Here is a 19,058-nt window from a genome sequence, read left to right on the forward strand (position 1 = left end):
TTTTGTGATCTCATTAGCATTTCTAACCTCTACAACATAACCTAAAAATGTCAATACAAAAATACTCGAATGTACAGGCGGCTCAATTATAATAATAAAAATAAGTTAAAAGTGATATAAAATATAGTTATAAATAAAATAAAACAAGAAAATTAGTGAATGAAAATGAAATTTGTTATAAATCACCTTAATCAAAAAGCCCGTACGGGTTTTTTGAAAGAAATAGAAAGCATGCCAGGAGTAGTTTACGAAACGCCGTTGTTATTACATTATACAAAAGTATAAATAAAATATTTAAATATTTAATGATGTGCCACATTTTCATATTTGTAAATTACCTTTTAAAAAATTAATCATTGAGACAAAATAATGGCCAAAAAAGTGAGGTTAATTCAGTGGTCTTAAACCTATGGGGCGCGCTTTAGGAAATAAACAAAAGATCTTGAAACGATATCAAAAAATGAATTAATAAAAAATTATTCTATATATATATATATATATATATATATATTTACATAATATTATAAATAAATCTGTAGTCTGATAAATAAATAACAATACTAGTTGATATTTGTCCAAAACAATGTTTTTTATAGGTCGTGCACCATTGCTATAATTTAATAAACCATTAGATGACTGAAAATATAAGATCTAGTAAATCACCTGATGATGCAAAATAGATCTAGTTTAGTTTCCATTTAGTCGAGAAATTTACTGCATTTAAATACTTGCTTAAACCAATTTAGTTAAATTAAATTGAATAAAATATAAAGAACGATAATCTACTTTTAGTGATTGATCCAAAACATCTTCCAAAAGTCTTGTAAAAATCTTTTAAAATGAAATGCTTCTAGATATTTTACAAAAAAAAAAAGAAAACCAGAGTTAGGTTGATAATATGTGTTACTCCGAGACAATGAAGCTATTCAAATGTTTCCAACAATAATTTTTAATATTCTTTTCCAAAATTTTTATCAGTCTTTTTTAAAATTGTTTTACCAAAATATTATCAACTTTTTATTTTACCGGCTCTATAAACAAAAATATTTACCAATTACTTTTTATCATTTATAACTTGATTTTTTTTAACATATTGTCTCAAATAAATATAAAAATGTGGTACATCTTGCAATAAAAACTATATTTTTCATTAAATTAACAAACAATTTTTTTACAGGGTGCTAATTTACCCCACATCACGAGGGAAGTATTTGAAATGATTACAAAAAATCCAGAAGCTATCAGCGTATCATTAACAAGTACTATGACATTTTTGAAGTCTTTGGAAGATTTTAAAGACGGCATTGCTAAATTTGCAGCTATGGGAGACTGCCTTACTTATTTATCCTTTCAAGTATAAATATATTAATATTCTTCAATATTTATTAAATTTGTGATAAGAAGACAAGTTTGTTTGCTAAAGTATATATCATTTAATAATTCTTTTAGGACACTGGTGTAAAATCAGTGGAAGGGCACAGTGATAAAAATAATATACCATTATGGACTAGACATGGAAAAGTTCTGTTAGATCCTACAAAGTAAATACAAAAAAATAGTAATACTTATTTCGCAAAAAATAGTTAATAATTTATATATTTTTTCCAGATATATAGATATAATTTCAAAATTTAAACCAGATATTTATCATACACTTTGTGATGACAACACTGGACCAAATAGTAGTGAAAAGCTTTTAACAAAAGCTGTTTCGAAATCTAATGAAATGTTCAACAAATGCATGGAATTGCATGTTGATAACAAATGGCTAATGCAAAATTGTTTTGTCTTAGGTATGCTAATAAAAATCATTTATCATTATATTATTACTGTAATACTATTAATTGATATTATTTTACAGCTGCAGTAACCGGAGGATACAGCAAAAACCATTGTGAAAATAGTTTGAAATGTATTTTGGAATCGAAGTATTTTTCAAGTGTAGGAGGAATATTGATTAATGGTCTTCAAGCAAATGGACCATTTAATGAAAATCTTTGCAATGATGATTTTTATAAAATCATAGAATATGTAATTGTAAGTTGAAATTAAAAGGATTTAATTTATTTGTATATGAATTTTTTATACTCTGCAGTTGCTATTTATAGCAAAAATATTATTCCTTTATATTACATAGATATTTTACATTTTATGGCACAATCTTTAATTTAATTTTTTTATCAGTTTAATGAAAATAGAATTTTTATTAATGAAATAAATATCACTAACAATTTGAATTTAATCATTAATAATTTGAAATTTAATTCAATAAGAATTGATTACAATTAATAATTTATAATAATTATGCATGAGATCTAAATGCTTATCATATTTTTTAATTATTTATTATATTCTTTCTATTTTCAGTCAAATTCACCACCTTCATTACTACGGTCTGTTAGTGGTTCCTTTCCACCAATAATTATTATGAAATTAATATCTCTGGGAATTGATGTTTTCGACACAAGTTATGCAAATAATGCTACAGAAAGAAATTGTGCCTTAACATTCAGTTTTGAACCCAAAAATCAAAATGGGAATGAAGCAGAAATAAATTTGGCTGATGATAAGTATGGTTTCTTCAAAATAACATTAAATATATTATTAAAAAATATTTTCTAAGGAATTTCTCTTGAAGGAATTAACAAAATATATAAGTCTATTATATTTTTTTAGGTATAAAGAAGATTTCACACCCTTATTGAAAGATTGCCAGTGTTTAGCTTGTACCAAACACACAAAAGCCTATGTAAACCATTTAACGGCTACAAAAGAGTTACTAGGATCAGTTTTACTAGCAATGTAAATATTGCCTACATATTTATTTTTATATTAATGTCTTTTAATAAAAATTAATGTTTTTCTTCTTTTCAGACATAATACACATCACTATATGAAGTTTTTTGAAACAATCAGAAAAAACATCAATGAAAATAATTTTGATAGCCTAAAGCAACACATTGAAATGCAGTATGAAAAAAATAGTTAATGAATTGTATTTTTACTATTTATTATTATATACATTTAAGCTTGTTAATTGTAATTAAAATATTTTTTATAACAAAATAAATATCCAATATAAATCACAAAAGTTTTTATATATCAAAATAAATCAATCTATGATCTGTATTCATTATTCATATTAGGGGCTTCATTAAAATTTTGTGGTATATTGCAAAATATAGGTTGCGACTGTGGCATCATTGCAGGAATCTGAGAACTTTGAGGAATATTTGGAGGCGTGTTAGAATTACTAGAAATTGGAAAAGCCACTCGTTTATTTGATAACTTGTTTGTTTTATTTGCATTGCTTTTCACATTGTGTGATAAAATTGGGGGATCGTTCCAGCCTGGCGTCATGCCTAAAAAATAGATTAGAATGATTTAGATTGATTTTTGTTTGGGAGTAATGAGATGCATGAAAATGGTGATGTGAGAGTTGTGGAAATGAATGAAATGATGTGGATTTGTAAATGATAATATAGGTTCAAGAATTTGGATAGTATATCATAAATGAAATGAGTAATATAAGCTTTAAAGCTGAGAAAAATTAGCAAATATATAATAAAATCTATATCTAAATATGCAATTCATAAGAGATTGAATTTTGTAAGCCCATTTACCACTTAACATTATTGGTATTATTAATAGGCTTTTTATTTAATTAATGTTACTAATTCAAAAAAGTAAAATTGGATATAGAGAGAGCAAAACTTTTATATAACTGGCAATATCTATAGTAAGGATTTTTATAAAAAAAAATCAACAGCTGAATAAAAATTGAGACGAGAGGTTTAATTACACTCAATTGAAATCTCTTTGTTAACTATGTGATATAAAACATGAAATAGCAAATTGAGCATTTACAAGATAGTCGTAAACATATAATATACATTTAGTATGAATTTTTATAAAAAATCCAAAGAACCATAAATGAAAAACTAGGTGAGGTATATAGATAACCTAAATCAAAATGCAATGGTAAATCAATTTGCTTTTGAATGTGTATAGTGTGTGATATACCGCATTTAAAAGAAATAGAAAAGATGAAATATAAATAAAAACCTTAGTATCAACTATGCAATATAAGTCATGCAACAGCAAATTGAATGCATGCAATTTAATTCAACAGTAGAATAAATTGTCATAAGAAATCAAAAGGTAAAGTAAATAATAAATCTGAAGTGTAAAACAACTTAAATGGTCGGCATCATCTAAACGATACATATGACATGCAATAACAAATTATGCAATTTGTTGTGTACTTATAGTATAAATTTTGATAAAAAATCTAAATAAAAAATAAGAGTAAGTAAAATATATAATGTACTGCCAATCAATATTAAGAATACCAATGACGACAATAATTTCAAAAGCAAAATAAAGAAACATTATAAAGAAATTGAAGATTGAATAGATATTTTAAGATAATGTAGTATAATGAAATAGACAAATGATATGTATATATAAAATATAATATAATTGTTTTAAAAAAAAGGTGATAAATAAATGATAAGGGGAGAGTTTGAGATATCCTAAATTTAAATCTGGGAATCATTTATACTACAAGCAAATTAGGCAAATTTAAAATTAAGTACAACTGTAACATACATAATTACTAATAAAGCGAGAAGTTTAAATATTCTGAAAAGGGTAAAATTTTATAAAAAATCGAAAGCCAAAGCTAAACTTTCTAAGATCGAACGATAAGAGAAAACCTGTGCAATTACATGCAATATTGAATTGAAAGTTTACAATAACTAACCTGGAGGTTTTGTATTACTACCATCCATTTTATGATTCTTGTATATCAATCCAAATATCAAAATATAATTAAAAAATATATAAAAATTATCACAAACAGCTGGAATTAAAAAAATCACTTTTAGGTTATACGATTGCTAAAATTTAAATGTCAATGTCAAAGACGTCAACTTGACGTTTGTCAAACTATCTCCATAGTACCAACAATAAAATTAAAAAAAATGGAGGATAAACGATAAGCCGCGGAATTTAAATTTGAAATGGTCAGTGTAAAGAATGAATATTAAAAATATTAAAAAATATTGACAATATAATAAACGAAGTGATATAGCAATATTAAAAACAAAAGTAATTAAATAAGTAATTGAAAAATATAACAAATGAATAAATATACAAATAAAAATTTCAGTCTGAAGTATGAAGATTAAAAATATTAAATATAACAATTAAGTGAAGTGAATTAGTATTCTGCGTTTTTTAAATTACAACCATTATCTTACACATAATACTGAAGAAGTGTCCTTTATAATCCAGCTGTAGTAATCCTTTACCATGCCTTCCTACAATCGAGGCAATAGAAGAAATCGTAAGCGCAAAGAAAGCTATGGCATTTATATTCACAAAATCCTTAAAGAAGTTCACCCCCACATGAGTATTTCGAAAAAGGCTATGAGTATTATGGAGAGCTTCGAACAGGACATTTTAGAAAGGATAGCGTCCGAGGCATCCCAATTGGTCAAACATGCCAACCAGAAGACAATCACTACTTTGGAAATTCAAACGGCAGTCCTGATGCTGATGCCAGGCGACCTGGGCAAATTTGCCCTAAGAGACGGTTATAGGATTTTGCAGAAGTATAATGCCTCAAGAAGGTGTAAATAAAGATTTTGTGGAGCACTTTTAGTTTACTTAAATATATTTATATTATACTCTTCTTTTATCAATGTATATTATTTTACTTATAAATATGTTACCTTTACTTTATTTAAATATGTCTACAAGTCTTTTAAAAGTTTGAAGTAAATGTATCCCTGATAACGTAAATAAATATTTGAAAATGTATAATTTGGATGTTATTATCAAATTCTAAAAAACTAGTTGTAAGAGTCATTTTCAATTAAGGAAAACTGGGCCAATTCTGGGATGAAATAGAAATAATATGGCAACGCTATGTTACGGGTCTACCTTCGTATGAATGTTCAATAAATTATATTAAATTAATACTACTCTAACTCATCAGTCAGCAAGGTAACTATTAATTAATAGTTACCTTGCTGACTGATGAGTTAGAGTAGTATTAATTTAATATAATTTATTGAACAATTTTTTATAATATTTTAGTACGTTAGTTAAGGTATCATCAAAATCTCAAAAAAATTTCAACAATTAATTAAAGAGAAACGAACGGCTGATCTTTACTAAAATCAAATCAACACTATTCCCAACTAGTATATTACAATTATTTTCATATTATATTTTTTTCTTGATACTGCTGTTATTAATTATTTTCCAAACTTGGGATTTAAATAAAAATTGCACATTTTTTCTACCACCAGAACAATTTCAAGATCTACAAGCCTTAAATAAACTACAATAATATCATAACATTTTTTCTTCAAGATATTGCATCACATACTTAATACCAATGTTTCAAATTATGAAAATCGATTCAGTTTTTTTTAGCGAAAACGTTGATGGCCAAATTATGCACTTAAATGCTAATTATAAAAAAAACGGCTCTGCCGATCGTCTCACAAAACTAGACCGCTAGTCCTCATCGAGTTTTGCCACATCGCTTTTAAATTTTTGAAATCGGTTCAGCAGTTTTTGAAAAATCATCATGTTAAGGCCAAATTTTATCCCACATACGCACATATATATTACCAATTTTGGTGTCAAACTATTCAGAATTACTTGTAACGTCGAGAAAACATAAAATCAGCAAATCGGATTTTCAGGTAAAAATAAACTTTATAAGTCAAAATTAAGCATCCTCATTTATACTATTTTTTTAAAATTATTATTATATATGAACGCTAGTCCTTATCGAGTTTTACCAAATGGCTTTTAAATTTTTGAAATTAGTTCAGCAGTTTTTGAGAAAATATTATGGAAAGATAAGTTTTTATCTCACATTAACACAAACGCACACATTTTGCATTTTTGGTGTCAAACAATTCAGAATGACTGGTAACGTCAAGGTAATTTTGGTAAGTCGGATTTTCTGGCAAAACATAATCTTTGCTTTCAGAAAGTTAAAAACTTGCTTGTCAAAATCAAGCATCCACATTTATAATAAGGAGTCTTAATATAATATGTATTATATATATATGATGTGTTATATATGTAGTGAAACCGCGTTAAGAGGATTTCTCGCTTAATACACCACTTTGCGCAATTCCGTGCACTTTGATACATGTTGCATCTATCCCAAACAATTAATATAAAATTATGTAAATTTCAAATTTACCATTAATTATATTAATTTTTGCCAAATGCAAAAACAAAAATATGTTCATGAGAAAGTCAAACTGACAAAGTCATTGATTAAAATATAACTATGAGAAAAAAATATATAAAACTATAAAAATCCAAAAAAAATATTTAGAGATAAATAGTTTATAAAGATCATTATTATCACAAAATATGTCATTCAATAAAATAAAAAAATTGTAAAGTTAGTTATATTAAAAAAATTACCACAATGTCCTGCCAAGTTAAACCAACAAAATTAGGATGCAGAATTCGCATGCCAAGAATTGGTTTTGGTACTTGGCAAATGTACGATGCAAATGCAACTGAATTGGCTCTTGAAAATGCATTAGAAATTGGATATAGGTAATAAAATATTAATAATAATAAAATATTGATAAACAATTACTTATTAAAACCATTTATCTTTAGTTTAATCAATAATTTTCATATATTACTCCATTATATTCTTACACCATTGGTCACCAAATATTTTACACCACTGATGATGAGAATTCACAAAGTTTTAAAACAATGAACCATTATGTATGAATTTTCATCATTTTTCTTATAAGTAATTTAAGAAATAGTTATTTTTTAAATAAACATGATCTACTTACTTATAATTTTACCAAGCAAAAATAAATTTAGAAAAAATATCAAAAATAACTTTGAATTACACGGTCGTTCTTGTATAAATCGCGGAGAATCTTACTCAGATTTCTTCAATTTTGAAAGTCAAAAAATGGTGTAACATTTTTTTCAAAAACATATTTAAAATAGAATATAAATTATTTAAATCAAGGCTGGATTCGTACTGCAGACATACCCAATAAAAAAATAATTGTTTTAATTGATGGAACTAATAAGCAAAATAATTGATGGAAGCAAATAATAATTTTCATCAATACTTACAGAAAACATTGTTATATTAAAAAATAAAATAATAATAATAATAATAATATATCTTATATTTATTATCAGACATTTAGATACAGCTTTCATATATAGAAACGAGATATCAATTGGTAAAGTTCTAAAAAAATGGCTGGCTAAAGGAAACAGAAGAGAAGAATTATTTATCACATCAAAATTGCCACCTTATGGATTACGACGATGTGAAGTAAATATGTACGAACTGCTTTAAATATTTAAAACTACAATTATTAATTTAAATATAATATAAAATTAAATATCATCAGATATCTAAACAAGAGCTTAGAAATGCTGCAAACCGACTACTTGGACTTGTACCTAATTCATCATCCATTTGGATTTTTTCCTCCAAGAACTATGAAAATGGATCCCAATAGAAAAGGAAATTTGGAATGGTAAAAACATGTATAAAGGTAAACTTTTACTTATTATTTATATTATTATTATCATAGGTCAAAAGAAGGAAATGAAAAAATAAGATGGGACTATTGTACAAATCATGTAGAAGTCTGGAAGGGTATGGAACAGGCTGTCCGAGAAAAACGTGTAAAACACATAGGATTATCCAATTTCAATATTAAACAAATGGAGAAATTATTTACAAATTGTAAAATTAGACCTAGCTGCTTGCAAGTTGAAATGCATGCATTTTTACAAGAAGTAAATGATAAAATATACTGCTTCTCTTAAGGACCATTTGACTTTCTAATAAATTTTTGATTTATTCGATTAATTTTTTTTAGAAGTTGTTATCGTGTTATTGCCGATGTAATGATATGGAATTGGTAGCTTATAGTCCATTTGGAAGTAATGGAAATGCTGTGTCTAAACAACATAAATCTGCCCTTAAACATCCCTTAATCGTAAAGTGTGCCAAGGAATTGAGTTGTACTCCTGCCCAGGTAGTAAAATTTTTAAAACAATTTAATTATAATAGAATTGTAAATGTAATAGTAATATTCTATATTTCACCTTATACGAGAATTTACTTATGAAAATACCAGAAAAACTCGATTTTAATTTTCTCAAAAGTCTATTTTTCCACTGAATTGTCTTTGAGCAACCAAAAATGAATTGAACTTTTATTATTATTTTATTGAAACAATTAGTGTTTTATTTAATTACCAACTAATGTTATTTTGTTGGAAATAGCTGATTTTAGCGTACTTAATTCATTTGGGAGCAATTCCAATACCGATGGCCAAATCTAGAAATTTTATGAAAGAAAATTTTGCGGCTCAGTTTATTGAATTAACTCCGAAACATATGAGAGAACTTGGATGTTTACATTTAGGAGAAGAAGGACGTATATTTCACTTCAGGTAAAAATAAATCAATTATATTTTTAAAATATAATTACAAAATCTTAATTTGGAAGAAGGTAAAAAGATGTATTCGCAAAATCCCGAGTCAAAAACCTTGCATGTTACTTTGGAATAATTTACAACCTTACTAGAACCTTTTAGATCCTTTCAATTAAATTTAAGCACAATTTTAACATATCATCTAAAATTATTACATTAACATGTACTATATTCACTTCATCAATATATATTCCTCAAACATTCTTAGAAAATCTGTTCTAATTCTTGTTTTTATATATTATTTTAAAATGTAGTTTATTTATCTTTTTTTAGAGAATGGGAAGGAGTTTTAAATCATCCTGAATATCCATGGAAAATACCAGAATGCTTTCGCAAAAAATTACATGCAAAGATCAAAAAGGCAAAAAGATGTAATACGTGTAAAAAATAAAAATTACTTAATAATTACGTAATATTGCATATGTATATTTTCAAATCTGTACTTCTAAAATTATATAAAAATGTTAACTTAAATTGTTTCTACAAAACTTTATTATTAAACTGAAATATTTTGTACTATTGGATTCTTGCTAAATAAATAAATTTATTATATAAAAATCTGTCTAATTTATTGTTGTTAAAAAAATATATATTTGCTAATATACTATAGAATGAACACAGGGTATTCTAATATTGTATAGGATAGGATCTCTATTTGTTTATGATATTTTTCTATACAAAATTCTTAAAAAATGCAATTCTTTATGCCACACATATATGACTGACACAGGCCAATATTAATTTTTTTCCTCGACAAGCCAAGAAATTTTTAGTTTAATTTGCCAGAAATATATGTCGGACATCGCTCATATAAAACTTTTTAGTGCCAAACACATATGACAGACATGTCTTTTGACGTGTAAATACAAATTTCAGTTGACTTGAATTTTGATTCTCTAAATATTTGTAATTTATTTACAAAACCACAAACATTTATATCACTTTTTTCAAAATGACCTTATATTTTGGGTTTCTCAAATCACCAAAAAATAATGCAGATGTCATATCTATAAAAACAAAAATTTTCAAACATCTAAATTTGAAATGTCAAAAAAAATTCAGTTACCTGAAAAAAATCATTAAAATAAAACTTTAGTAACAAAATTTAAAAAAAAGTAAATTTAAACTGTTAAAATTATATAAAAACATGAATTGAAAATTTAGGGTAACATAAAAGTAAATTTCGATGATTTTTGGTTGCAAAATTTATAAGTTATATTTACAAAGTAAGTATAGCAATAATTAATATTTTTGGTATTAGTGTGGAAAATTTCAAAAGGGATTCAAAAAATATAGTTGTGATATTTATATTCCAAACATGAATCTTTAATATTTACAAGAAGGAATTTACCTAGAAATGCATTTATGTATTCAATAATAATTGCATAATTTAATTTATACCGAAGTTTAAATATATATAAAATGATATATAAAATAATTATATAACTAAGATAAGTAAAATTTTAAAAATAAATTAAATTAAGCACAATTTCTTACTAAGTCTTAATAGTCATTTCTTATATACATTTCTAGGCTCAACTTTGTGAAAACTCTACAAGAACAAAATTTTAATGAAATTAACAGTAAAGTCAAAACTACTATCAACTTTTTGACATCAAGCAAAAAATGTCTTGCAAGCCAAAGAAATTGGGCTGCAAAATCAAAATACCAAAAATTGGTATTGGCACTTGGAGGTTGCACGATTCTATGAAAACTGAAGCTGCCTTGTATAAAGCCCTTGAATTAGGATACAGGTAATAACAAAATTATGACTTACTACTAAATGAATTTACCATAAAATCCACCATATAAAAATTATTACCAAACTTTTACCAAAAAAGCTACTTCATAGCGTTTCACAAATAAACACCTTTAAGAATTATAAGCCAAGATCTTCAAAATTTTATATCAAATGAATCTAATTGTATTTAATTAGACATGAAGGATCAATAATTATTAGCCAAATCTTGCTTTAAAATAAATTAATTAATCGAGATACAAATAAGCTGAATCTGATATAGATATAATAATTTTGAGCAGCATTTTAAGCATCAACAAAAACTGAGAATAATCTCTTTTTAGACTTTTAGAAATTTGTTACAACTTTATTTTGCATGTGAATCTCATCAATATGCAAAATATTTCAATTACAATTTTATTAAAAATTCAATATCATTTTCTAAACCAGGTTGCCTATTTTAGAATCAACTAGAAGGGCAATTAACTTCAATTAAATTGCATTTTTAGTTTTAATATTATTCATTTTATTTTTTGCTATAAAATTCATTTCACAGGCATTTAGATACAGCATATATTTATGGAAACGAAGTCTCAATCGGAAAAGCCTTAAAACGATGGTTCAAAAAAGGTCATAGCCGAAAAGAATTATTTATTACCTCAAAATTGCCACCTTTTGGATTACGAGACGAGGATGTGTCAAGGTACATCAATAAGTAATTAATATTTCAATTTTTTAATAATTTTATGATGAAAAAGTCAGAGTCAGTATCATTAAAACAAATTATACTTGATTACACTTTCAAGAGTAATTGAAATATAACATATCTTAGTTTCATTATTGTGATCTCAGTTTAAAAAAATCTAACAAATTTATAGGTCACATTATTGTTTTATAGTAATTAGCAAACTGTAGGTCGAGAATTTTGCTATTCACATAATCAAATCTAAAACAAATTTAATATAAAAAAAATATTTATAATAAATAAATTGATAGCTCATATTTTTTTCCAAATGCATTAGTAACCAGAAGTTAGTTGAACATTTTGTTGTTTTGATCATATAAATTTTATAAAATATTTTTTTTAATTTATATATTTTATATTTTTTTAATTTTTAAATTTTATAATTTAGATATTTGTGTGAGACTCTCAAAAGATTACAATTGCAATATATAGATCTATATTTGGCACATGTTCCTTTCGGATTTTTTGCCTCCAAATCAATCACACTTGATCATCAAAATGCAGGGAGTTGGAATTGGTAAGTATAAAAATCATTTAATAAAAACGATGTAATATTATTAATTTTATTTTAAAAATATTGACTATTTTTAACTATTACATTAAAATGTTCGATTTCGCAATATTATTGATTATAATTCAAAAATAGCCTTTTTGGAAATTTCAGAAACGTGAATGTAAATTGTAGCTCAACCAGTAGGTACCGTTGTTAATCTAATTTATCCAATAATTTTATCATACTATATCATATCATACATAATAGTTTTCCATTTCATCAAACATTGTCAAACTAAGTAAACAAGTAAATTGAATTGCCTTTTTAAGTTTTTGCTAATTTTTGTAAAATTTTGGAAAATTTGGCGAATTTTGAGTACTAATTGGGTAATATTTTACGATGATGCTCTGATGTGTTGATATCTTAAAAAATCCATAAATAAAATTAAAAAATATTTTTCTCCAGGCCAAGTTCTCTCAATACCAAAAATGCAATAAAATGGGACTATGCAACAGATCATGTGGAAGTTTGGAAAGCAATGGAACAAGAAGTCGACTTGAAAAGAACTCGACACATTGGATTATCCAATTTCAACATTAGTCAGATCGAAAATGTCTTAAAACATTGTCGAATTAAACCAGCCTGTTTGCAGGTCGAAATACATCCTTATTTACAACAGGTAAAAAAATTTATTTGAAATTGATAGGTCACCTATCGAAACTCATGACCAAGAAACTATTGAACCAATATGTTATGGCAAGGCTATGTTATGAAAAACTTTTTCATACTAAATACTGTCAAAAGCAATATGGTTGCTGTGCTGTCAGGCGTGTCAGATAAAAAACCTAACCTAGAAACCACACAAATGTCAAAAAAGCAATCTTAGATAACAGGGTGTTTCTGACACTGATTCATAACATACAAGTGACATTGTACTTTATGGGTAAAAAACGCCTGAATGCACGGCAAATACATGACATTTTGACAGTATTCAGTATGATTCAGTAGCTTAGTGTATGGAAGTTAGAGCGTAACATGGCCTTGCCATAACATAGGTCTATTGTGCGGCAGAATTGGCCTATATGTTGTCTTTGTCTTTTTTTGCACCTGGTTGAAACTTCTACTATCTCTCTTGTTACTTGTAGAAAAAGCTGTCAGTGTTTTGCCATAATAATGATATTGTCCTGGTAGCCTACAGTCCTCTTGGAAGTATGGGTAATTCTGTATCTGACGATTTTGCCCCGGCGATGTATGATACAACCGTGGAAGATATCGCCAGGGAATTAGGAGTTACACCTGCACAGGTAAATAATTATTGAAATAAAAAGAAACATATCATAGAAGAGCATTATTTGAAAAAAATCATCGAAATTTTTGTAAAAAGTTCAAATTTTTTACAAAAGTCAAATTTAAATTATTATATAAAGTAATGTACCTAAGAAACATATATTGATGATAGAAAACATGGAGCATATCGATTGTATGCAAGTTTATATAGATGATACTGATTTGTAATAAATTTAAAAAGATGACTTCAACTGTCCCAAGCTTTCTTGAATTTAGTCTTTTTATTAAATTATAAATTTAAATTTTTAAAATCAGTCCACTTTGAGAAAAGCTACTTTAAAACTTATTTACTTTAATTATACCTTAAAATTATATTGAAGTGTATTGGCAAGTTTCATCAAAATTTGACGCATTTACATCAGGATCGTAATATTTTTTTTCAATTCCATAAATACTTAAATTCTTCGTAAGTATTATTCAATAATTATACATATTAGTATAACAAATCCGAATGAACTTTTATAACTTAAATACAAATATAAATATAAATATATTGAATAAATTAAAAAGTTGAATACAACTTCTGTTCGAGCCTCACAAATTTTATTCATCTATCTTTGTCTACCTGACATAATAAAATAATTTTCTACCCTAGTGTAGGTACCAAGCTATAGTTATAAGAAATTATTCATTCTGTACGTATCTCTTGAACCGATAACATCTAATACAATTTACTAAAATTAAATACATTACATTTCTACAAACAAATTCTGAACTAGTTATTATTTTCCATTCAGTTGTGTGTTATTTCAGGTCTGATATAGCCTTTTTGATAATTAATTATATCTGGTCCTTCAAGGTCCGTGTGTAGTGATTTTTTAATTGACTTTTTTAATAAACATGTAAATAAAAAGCTTCTATGTATATTTTTCTATATTCTCTCAACCTGTATATATTACTAGACTAATTATTTGTATCCAAATTGATTAAAATATCAGTATATATTAATATTTCAATTACTTAAGTATTTTTCTATTATATAATTCATTTATAAATTTTTGATTTAGGTGGTTTTGGCATACATAATGCATTTGGGAGCGATTCCAATTCCACAAACAGATGATCCAAATTATCTCAAAGATAATTTTGGCTGCAGTTAATATTAAATTGAGTAAGGACCAAATTGATAGAATGGCTAAATTGGATAAAGGAGAAGAAGGACGCATTTTCAACTTCAGGTATAATATATACAGGGTGTCCAGAACTCAACGGGGTGATAGTATTAATCGTAACTACCAAGAAAAAAATAGAAAATTTTTGTCATATTGTTTGAAAATTATGAGATTTTAAGTGTAACCAAAAGTTTTGGTCAAACTATAGCAATTTTTCTGATTTTTGTAGTTAAATGTTATTATTTTTGGTTCTTTAAACTGGGAAACCGTAACCATGAAATATTTCTAGATTCACACTCAAGAAAAATGACAATTGCCCCAAGTTTTCTAGCATTTAGACTTATTGTTAAACTATAAATTTAAAATCTATGAATTTAAAATCAGTTGACTTTGAAAGGCATTTTTTTAAAATGTACTTAAATGTTTTGGCAAGATTCATGAAAAGTTGGCACATTGTAAACTCGTAAAATATTTGATAAAAATTATAAAAAAATGGGTAAACATAATTTTTGGTGATGCATTTTATGTTTATGGAAATGCTTCTCTTATTTACTTTCCATTACTAGTGTATTCTACAAAAGAAACTCAATGTGAATACTCAATAGTCTTTATTGAGTTTACTAAATTCATAAAAAAATCGAATACAAAATGAAAACTTTAAAATAACATGATTTTTGCTAATGCATTTTATAATGCACTAATTCATTTAAATGATTTTCCTTAATGCATTTTACTCACAATCATACAAATTTCTATGGAAATGCCTTTTGTATTTACTCCTCATTGCCCATGGGTAATCTGCAAAAATGTTTGCAATTGAATATCTGAAAATAAGTTTGCAAATTACTACTGCAAACTCTCAATTTTTTGCTATTTAAGCCCCAATTTTGACTTTAGATTTGTATTCAGAGGTACATTGGAAAAAATTTGCCGCACATCCAATTCAGACTGCTTTTTTTGTGACTTTTGTAATTAATGATCAATTAATATTACCATTATTTACCTTATTTCGATAGGCAATGGGATGGTGTAATAAGACATCCTGAATATCCATGGGATCAACCCAGTGATATGAGAATTAGATCTTCGAATTTTTTTGTCAACTATTAGAGAACAAACCAACAAATGCTGTGGAGGCTGTACAGTATATTTGCATTCTGCTGGAGGCTGGAAGCAAATTCAGCAAGATCTTAGTCACAGTTTCAAACCTGCAGTTGAAAGTGAACTGTATTTCAAAATCAAAAAGCCTAAAATATTTCCTGATCTTAAAACTTTGGGTACTGAAAGATTTATGGTGTTGAAAATGTTGTGATTGGTTTTACGTATATTTTCTATTTCAGATTTGGTAACTCTATCGACAGCAAAAAATAATGTAATTGACTTAAACAAAAGCACTAAGCCAAAAGAATCTCTACCGACACCACCTGCAAAAGACCATGGCTGGTCTAAAGACACAACGTCAAAGGCTCTAATTGTATTTCCAAAACAAGAAAACGAAGATTCCATGGACTTTATAACTAAGTTCCGAAGTACAGAATATGGCAAATTTATTGAGAAAATCTGCAAAGGATTCTACAAGTCACTAATACTCGACAACAAGTCTTGCACTTTATGCAAAAAAATAAATGACTATTGTCGAAAATCATTCAAAAAACAATCATCTGTGGGACATAATAGAAGACCAAAGTCGAGTAAAATGCCAAGTTCGTATCGTCCAAAAAGTGCTGGTAAAAGAATAAGCGTTAATAAAAGTGCTGATATTCCAAGAAAATCAGCAAATGCTAATTTTACAGCTGTTGATTTACCTTTCCAAAATGCGCCTCATTCCATAATCCATAGTCATTCTGAAGCAAATAAAAAAAATTTGGATTATGTAAAAATGTCAGTTAGTGGATGTGGTTGCATACCAAAAGTCAACATGCCTTCAAAAGCATCAGTTTCTAAAATGAAGGAAGAATATAAAGACTGCAGCAAAAAGTGTATAGACAGTCTCAAAAAAGCTGCAAGTGCAAGCAGGCTTATAAAAAAACCTATTTGCGGATCTGTAGATGGAGCCAGTTTCAATTCTGACTTTAAAGACTGCACTAAAAAAAGTCCTGGTTGTGTACAAAAATCAGCAAATTATAGGAACTGCGCTAAGAAACAGCTTATATATGCTGGAAAATCAGCTAGTGCTGAAAACATTCCAGTTCAGCAACTTATAATTCCTGGACAAGCCAAATCAGTTCCTGAAAAACAAGACCTAAATAAAAGTAAAAAGAAGACTAAAATTTATTTTACCATATGTCCCAATTGTGGTTATTCTGCTTCTAAACGTAACAAAAGACTTCCTAAATGGGCACAAAAGTCAGCACGTAGATCACAAAGCTGTGAAAGACCAAAATCAGATAAAACTTCTAATAAATGCTTGGCAGTTAAAAGTGACATATTGCAATCTTGCAAAGTCAAGTGTCCTGCAAAACCAAGCAAAAGTGCAAATGAGACTAAATGCGCTGAAAGTGAACCTTATACTGCAGTCACAAAAGATGGTATTCGTACTGAAAAGTCTTCAACCGTGGTCCACCTGTGGAAAGAACGCAAAGGATCTAAGTCAAAACTCAAATCTCCAAGACAAAAAGTCTCATCAAAATGTTGCGTTCCGGTCAAAAAGTACCAACGGTCTCTAACATACCAGGAGAAGTTGTCAGCGGGTAAAAACAAGAAATGCTCTTCCAACTGCGAACCAAAGAGACCTTTGACATGTAAAAAATCTGTTGATTCTCCCACACGTAAAAATCACACTTTCACCAGGCATTTATGTACAAATGATTTAAAAACAGATGTTTCTTCTGTCCCAGCCCAAGCTGCAAAAAATACTAAATCGAAATCCAAACTGTCCTGTACAACTTCTGACGGATCTATATCTCGGAAAGGCAAGCCACCCATGTGCATAGGTACTACTACACTCAACATGCATCCAAAACTACCTAATCCAATTTCAAGTTCTACAAAAATCTATAAATCTCTCAGACACGACAAAAATGATGATTATATACCCAATGCACAATTTCCGAAAAAAGTTGTTTATCATAACCATTCCAGCACTAATGTAGCAATAAAAATACCAAAACTGTTTGATATTGTAAGAAGTCAGTCTTGTAGTTGTGGACGACGTGGTTGTCCTCATCAAGTGGATCAAATTTGGGAACCAGAAAAACAACCAGATGCATCTCGTTTACTAAGAAGTTGCAACAGTTTTATGACCAATAAGCACATTAGTAAATTGAGAGCAAGATCTCAAAGCCCTAACAACGACAATGAGGAAGGAACGTATCCGTTCAAGATCACAAATTCCTTAAGATCATTTTTCTCAAAAATTACTAGTTCCATTACACGTTTTACGCACTCGGATTGTTGTCATGACAAAAAGGGTGTTGGGAATATGGACTATTTAACCGATTATAAAGCAAATCCTGATACTGAAAAATCATTCAACGAAATATTTGCCTCAACAGATATCAACAAACAAGATCCTACCAGGTTAGATACTTGTATGGATGATAAATCCTTTTTTAAACCTAAATGGAATGTCGATGGTGAAAAAATAATTGCTAAAGAGTTGGTAAACTCATTTACAACCAATGCTCCCGACAAAGCATTCAATGACGAATCAATGAATAATGAGATAGGTGTAAAACACTCTGCGCAAAGTGGATGCTCATACCGCATTCAAAATTGTTCTTGTCCTAACCAAGGCTGTCCTTGGCAACAAAACAGTTCAAATTGTCCTTGCCGTAATCGTAGTCGGTGTCCCTGCCAAAACCAAGGCTGCCCACTTAATAACCAAAGTTGCCCGTGCATGAACCAACAAGGTTGCCCATTCCGTAACCAGAGTTGCCCCTGTCGTCAGAGTCCTTGTGGTTGCCCTAACTGCCCTCGCCGTCGCCAAAACTGTCCATTTAGTAATTGCGGTTGCGGTAATTCAAATTGTGGTTGTCGTAACCGATGTTGCCAATGTGGTCAATCGTTGAACATTGTCATCAGAAGTAGCTGTCCATGCATGCAAACAGGAACCTGTCCTTGCGGTAGAAATTTACCTTGTCCATGT

General features: G+C 27.8%; 5 protein-coding genes across 5 annotated transcripts in view; all 5 read left to right on the top strand.

The window, feature by feature from the left end:
- LOC113386724 (dimethyladenosine transferase 2, mitochondrial-like) overlaps window positions 1-40 on the top strand; it is a 3,228-nt gene extending 3,188 nt beyond the window's left edge. The window contains exon 5 of the mRNA XM_026624484.1: window positions 18-40. Coding sequence (XP_026480269.1) covers window positions 18-40 — 23 coding nt within the window. The remainder of the gene's footprint in view (window positions 1-17) is intronic.
- Window position 41: 1 nt separating this feature from the next.
- Window positions 42-2,989, top strand: LOC113386725 (queuine tRNA-ribosyltransferase accessory subunit 2-like). The gene is made up of 8 exons (XM_026624485.1): window positions 42-279; window positions 1,178-1,354; window positions 1,450-1,541; window positions 1,609-1,793; window positions 1,862-2,037; window positions 2,368-2,570; window positions 2,677-2,802; window positions 2,875-2,989. The coding sequence occupies exons 1-8, from the start codon at window positions 160-162 to the stop codon at window positions 2,987-2,989; spliced, it is 1,194 nt and encodes a 397-aa protein (XP_026480270.1). The 5' UTR covers window positions 42-159.
- Window positions 2,990-5,316: 2,327 nt separating this feature from the next.
- On the top strand, window positions 5,317-5,646 carry LOC113386726 (late histone H2B.L4-like). Its single transcript, XM_026624486.1, has one exon. The coding sequence runs from the start codon at window positions 5,317-5,319 to the stop codon at window positions 5,644-5,646; it is 330 nt and encodes a 109-aa protein (XP_026480271.1).
- A 1,822-nt stretch (window positions 5,647-7,468) lies between these two features.
- Window positions 7,469-9,927, top strand: LOC113386727 (alcohol dehydrogenase [NADP(+)]-like). Its single transcript, XM_026624487.1, has 7 exons — window positions 7,469-7,602; window positions 8,221-8,367; window positions 8,439-8,567; window positions 8,625-8,832; window positions 8,916-9,074; window positions 9,325-9,494; window positions 9,810-9,927. The coding sequence occupies exons 1-7, from the start codon at window positions 7,469-7,471 to the stop codon at window positions 9,925-9,927; spliced, it is 1,065 nt and encodes a 354-aa protein (XP_026480272.1).
- A 1,235-nt stretch (window positions 9,928-11,162) lies between these two features.
- LOC113386728 (alcohol dehydrogenase [NADP(+)]-like) lies at window positions 11,163-14,959 on the top strand. Its single transcript, XM_026624488.1, has 6 exons — window positions 11,163-11,290; window positions 11,831-11,977; window positions 12,408-12,536; window positions 12,978-13,191; window positions 13,658-13,816; window positions 14,867-14,959. The coding sequence occupies exons 1-6, from the start codon at window positions 11,163-11,165 to the stop codon at window positions 14,957-14,959; spliced, it is 870 nt and encodes a 289-aa protein (XP_026480273.1).
- The last annotated feature ends 4,099 nt before the right edge of the window (window positions 14,960-19,058 follow it).

The sequence above is a fragment of the Ctenocephalides felis genome, unplaced genomic scaffold (assembly GCF_003426905.1).
Source record: "Ctenocephalides felis isolate EL2017-DRISC unplaced genomic scaffold, ASM342690v1 CF-g0.4_SCAFFOLD_03571, whole genome shotgun sequence".
NCBI classification, from domain to species: Eukaryota; Metazoa; Arthropoda; class Insecta; order Siphonaptera; family Pulicidae; genus Ctenocephalides; species Ctenocephalides felis.

Bases quoted from the DNA above. Each gene is read 5' to 3' on its own strand.
- LOC113386725 (XM_026624485.1), top strand. From the start codon at position 160: ATGAAAATGAAATTTGTTATAAATCACCTTAATCAAAAAGCCCGTACG. The intron at 280-1,177 runs GTATAAATAAAA...ATTTTTTTACAG, and splicing joins TGTTATTACATTATACAAAA to GGTGCTAATTTACCCCACAT. The intron at 2,038-2,367 runs GTAAGTTGAAAT...TTCTATTTTCAG, and splicing joins AAATCATAGAATATGTAATT to TCAAATTCACCACCTTCATT.
- LOC113386726 (XM_026624486.1), top strand. From the start codon at position 5,317: ATGCCTTCCTACAATCGAGGCAATAGAAGAAATCGTAAGCGCAAAGAA.
- LOC113386727 (XM_026624487.1), top strand. From the start codon at position 7,469: ATGTCCTGCCAAGTTAAACCAACAAAATTAGGATGCAGAATTCGCATG. The intron at 7,603-8,220 runs GTAATAAAATAT...ATTTATTATCAG, and splicing joins GCATTAGAAATTGGATATAG to ACATTTAGATACAGCTTTCA. The intron at 9,495-9,809 runs GTAAAAATAAAT...ATCTTTTTTTAG, and splicing joins GGACGTATATTTCACTTCAG to AGAATGGGAAGGAGTTTTAA.
- LOC113386728 (XM_026624488.1), top strand. From the start codon at position 11,163: ATGTCTTGCAAGCCAAAGAAATTGGGCTGCAAAATCAAAATACCAAAA. The intron at 11,291-11,830 runs GTAATAACAAAA...TTCATTTCACAG, and splicing joins GCCCTTGAATTAGGATACAG to GCATTTAGATACAGCATATA. The intron at 13,192-13,657 runs GTAAAAAAATTT...TGTTACTTGTAG, and splicing joins TACATCCTTATTTACAACAG to AAAAAGCTGTCAGTGTTTTG.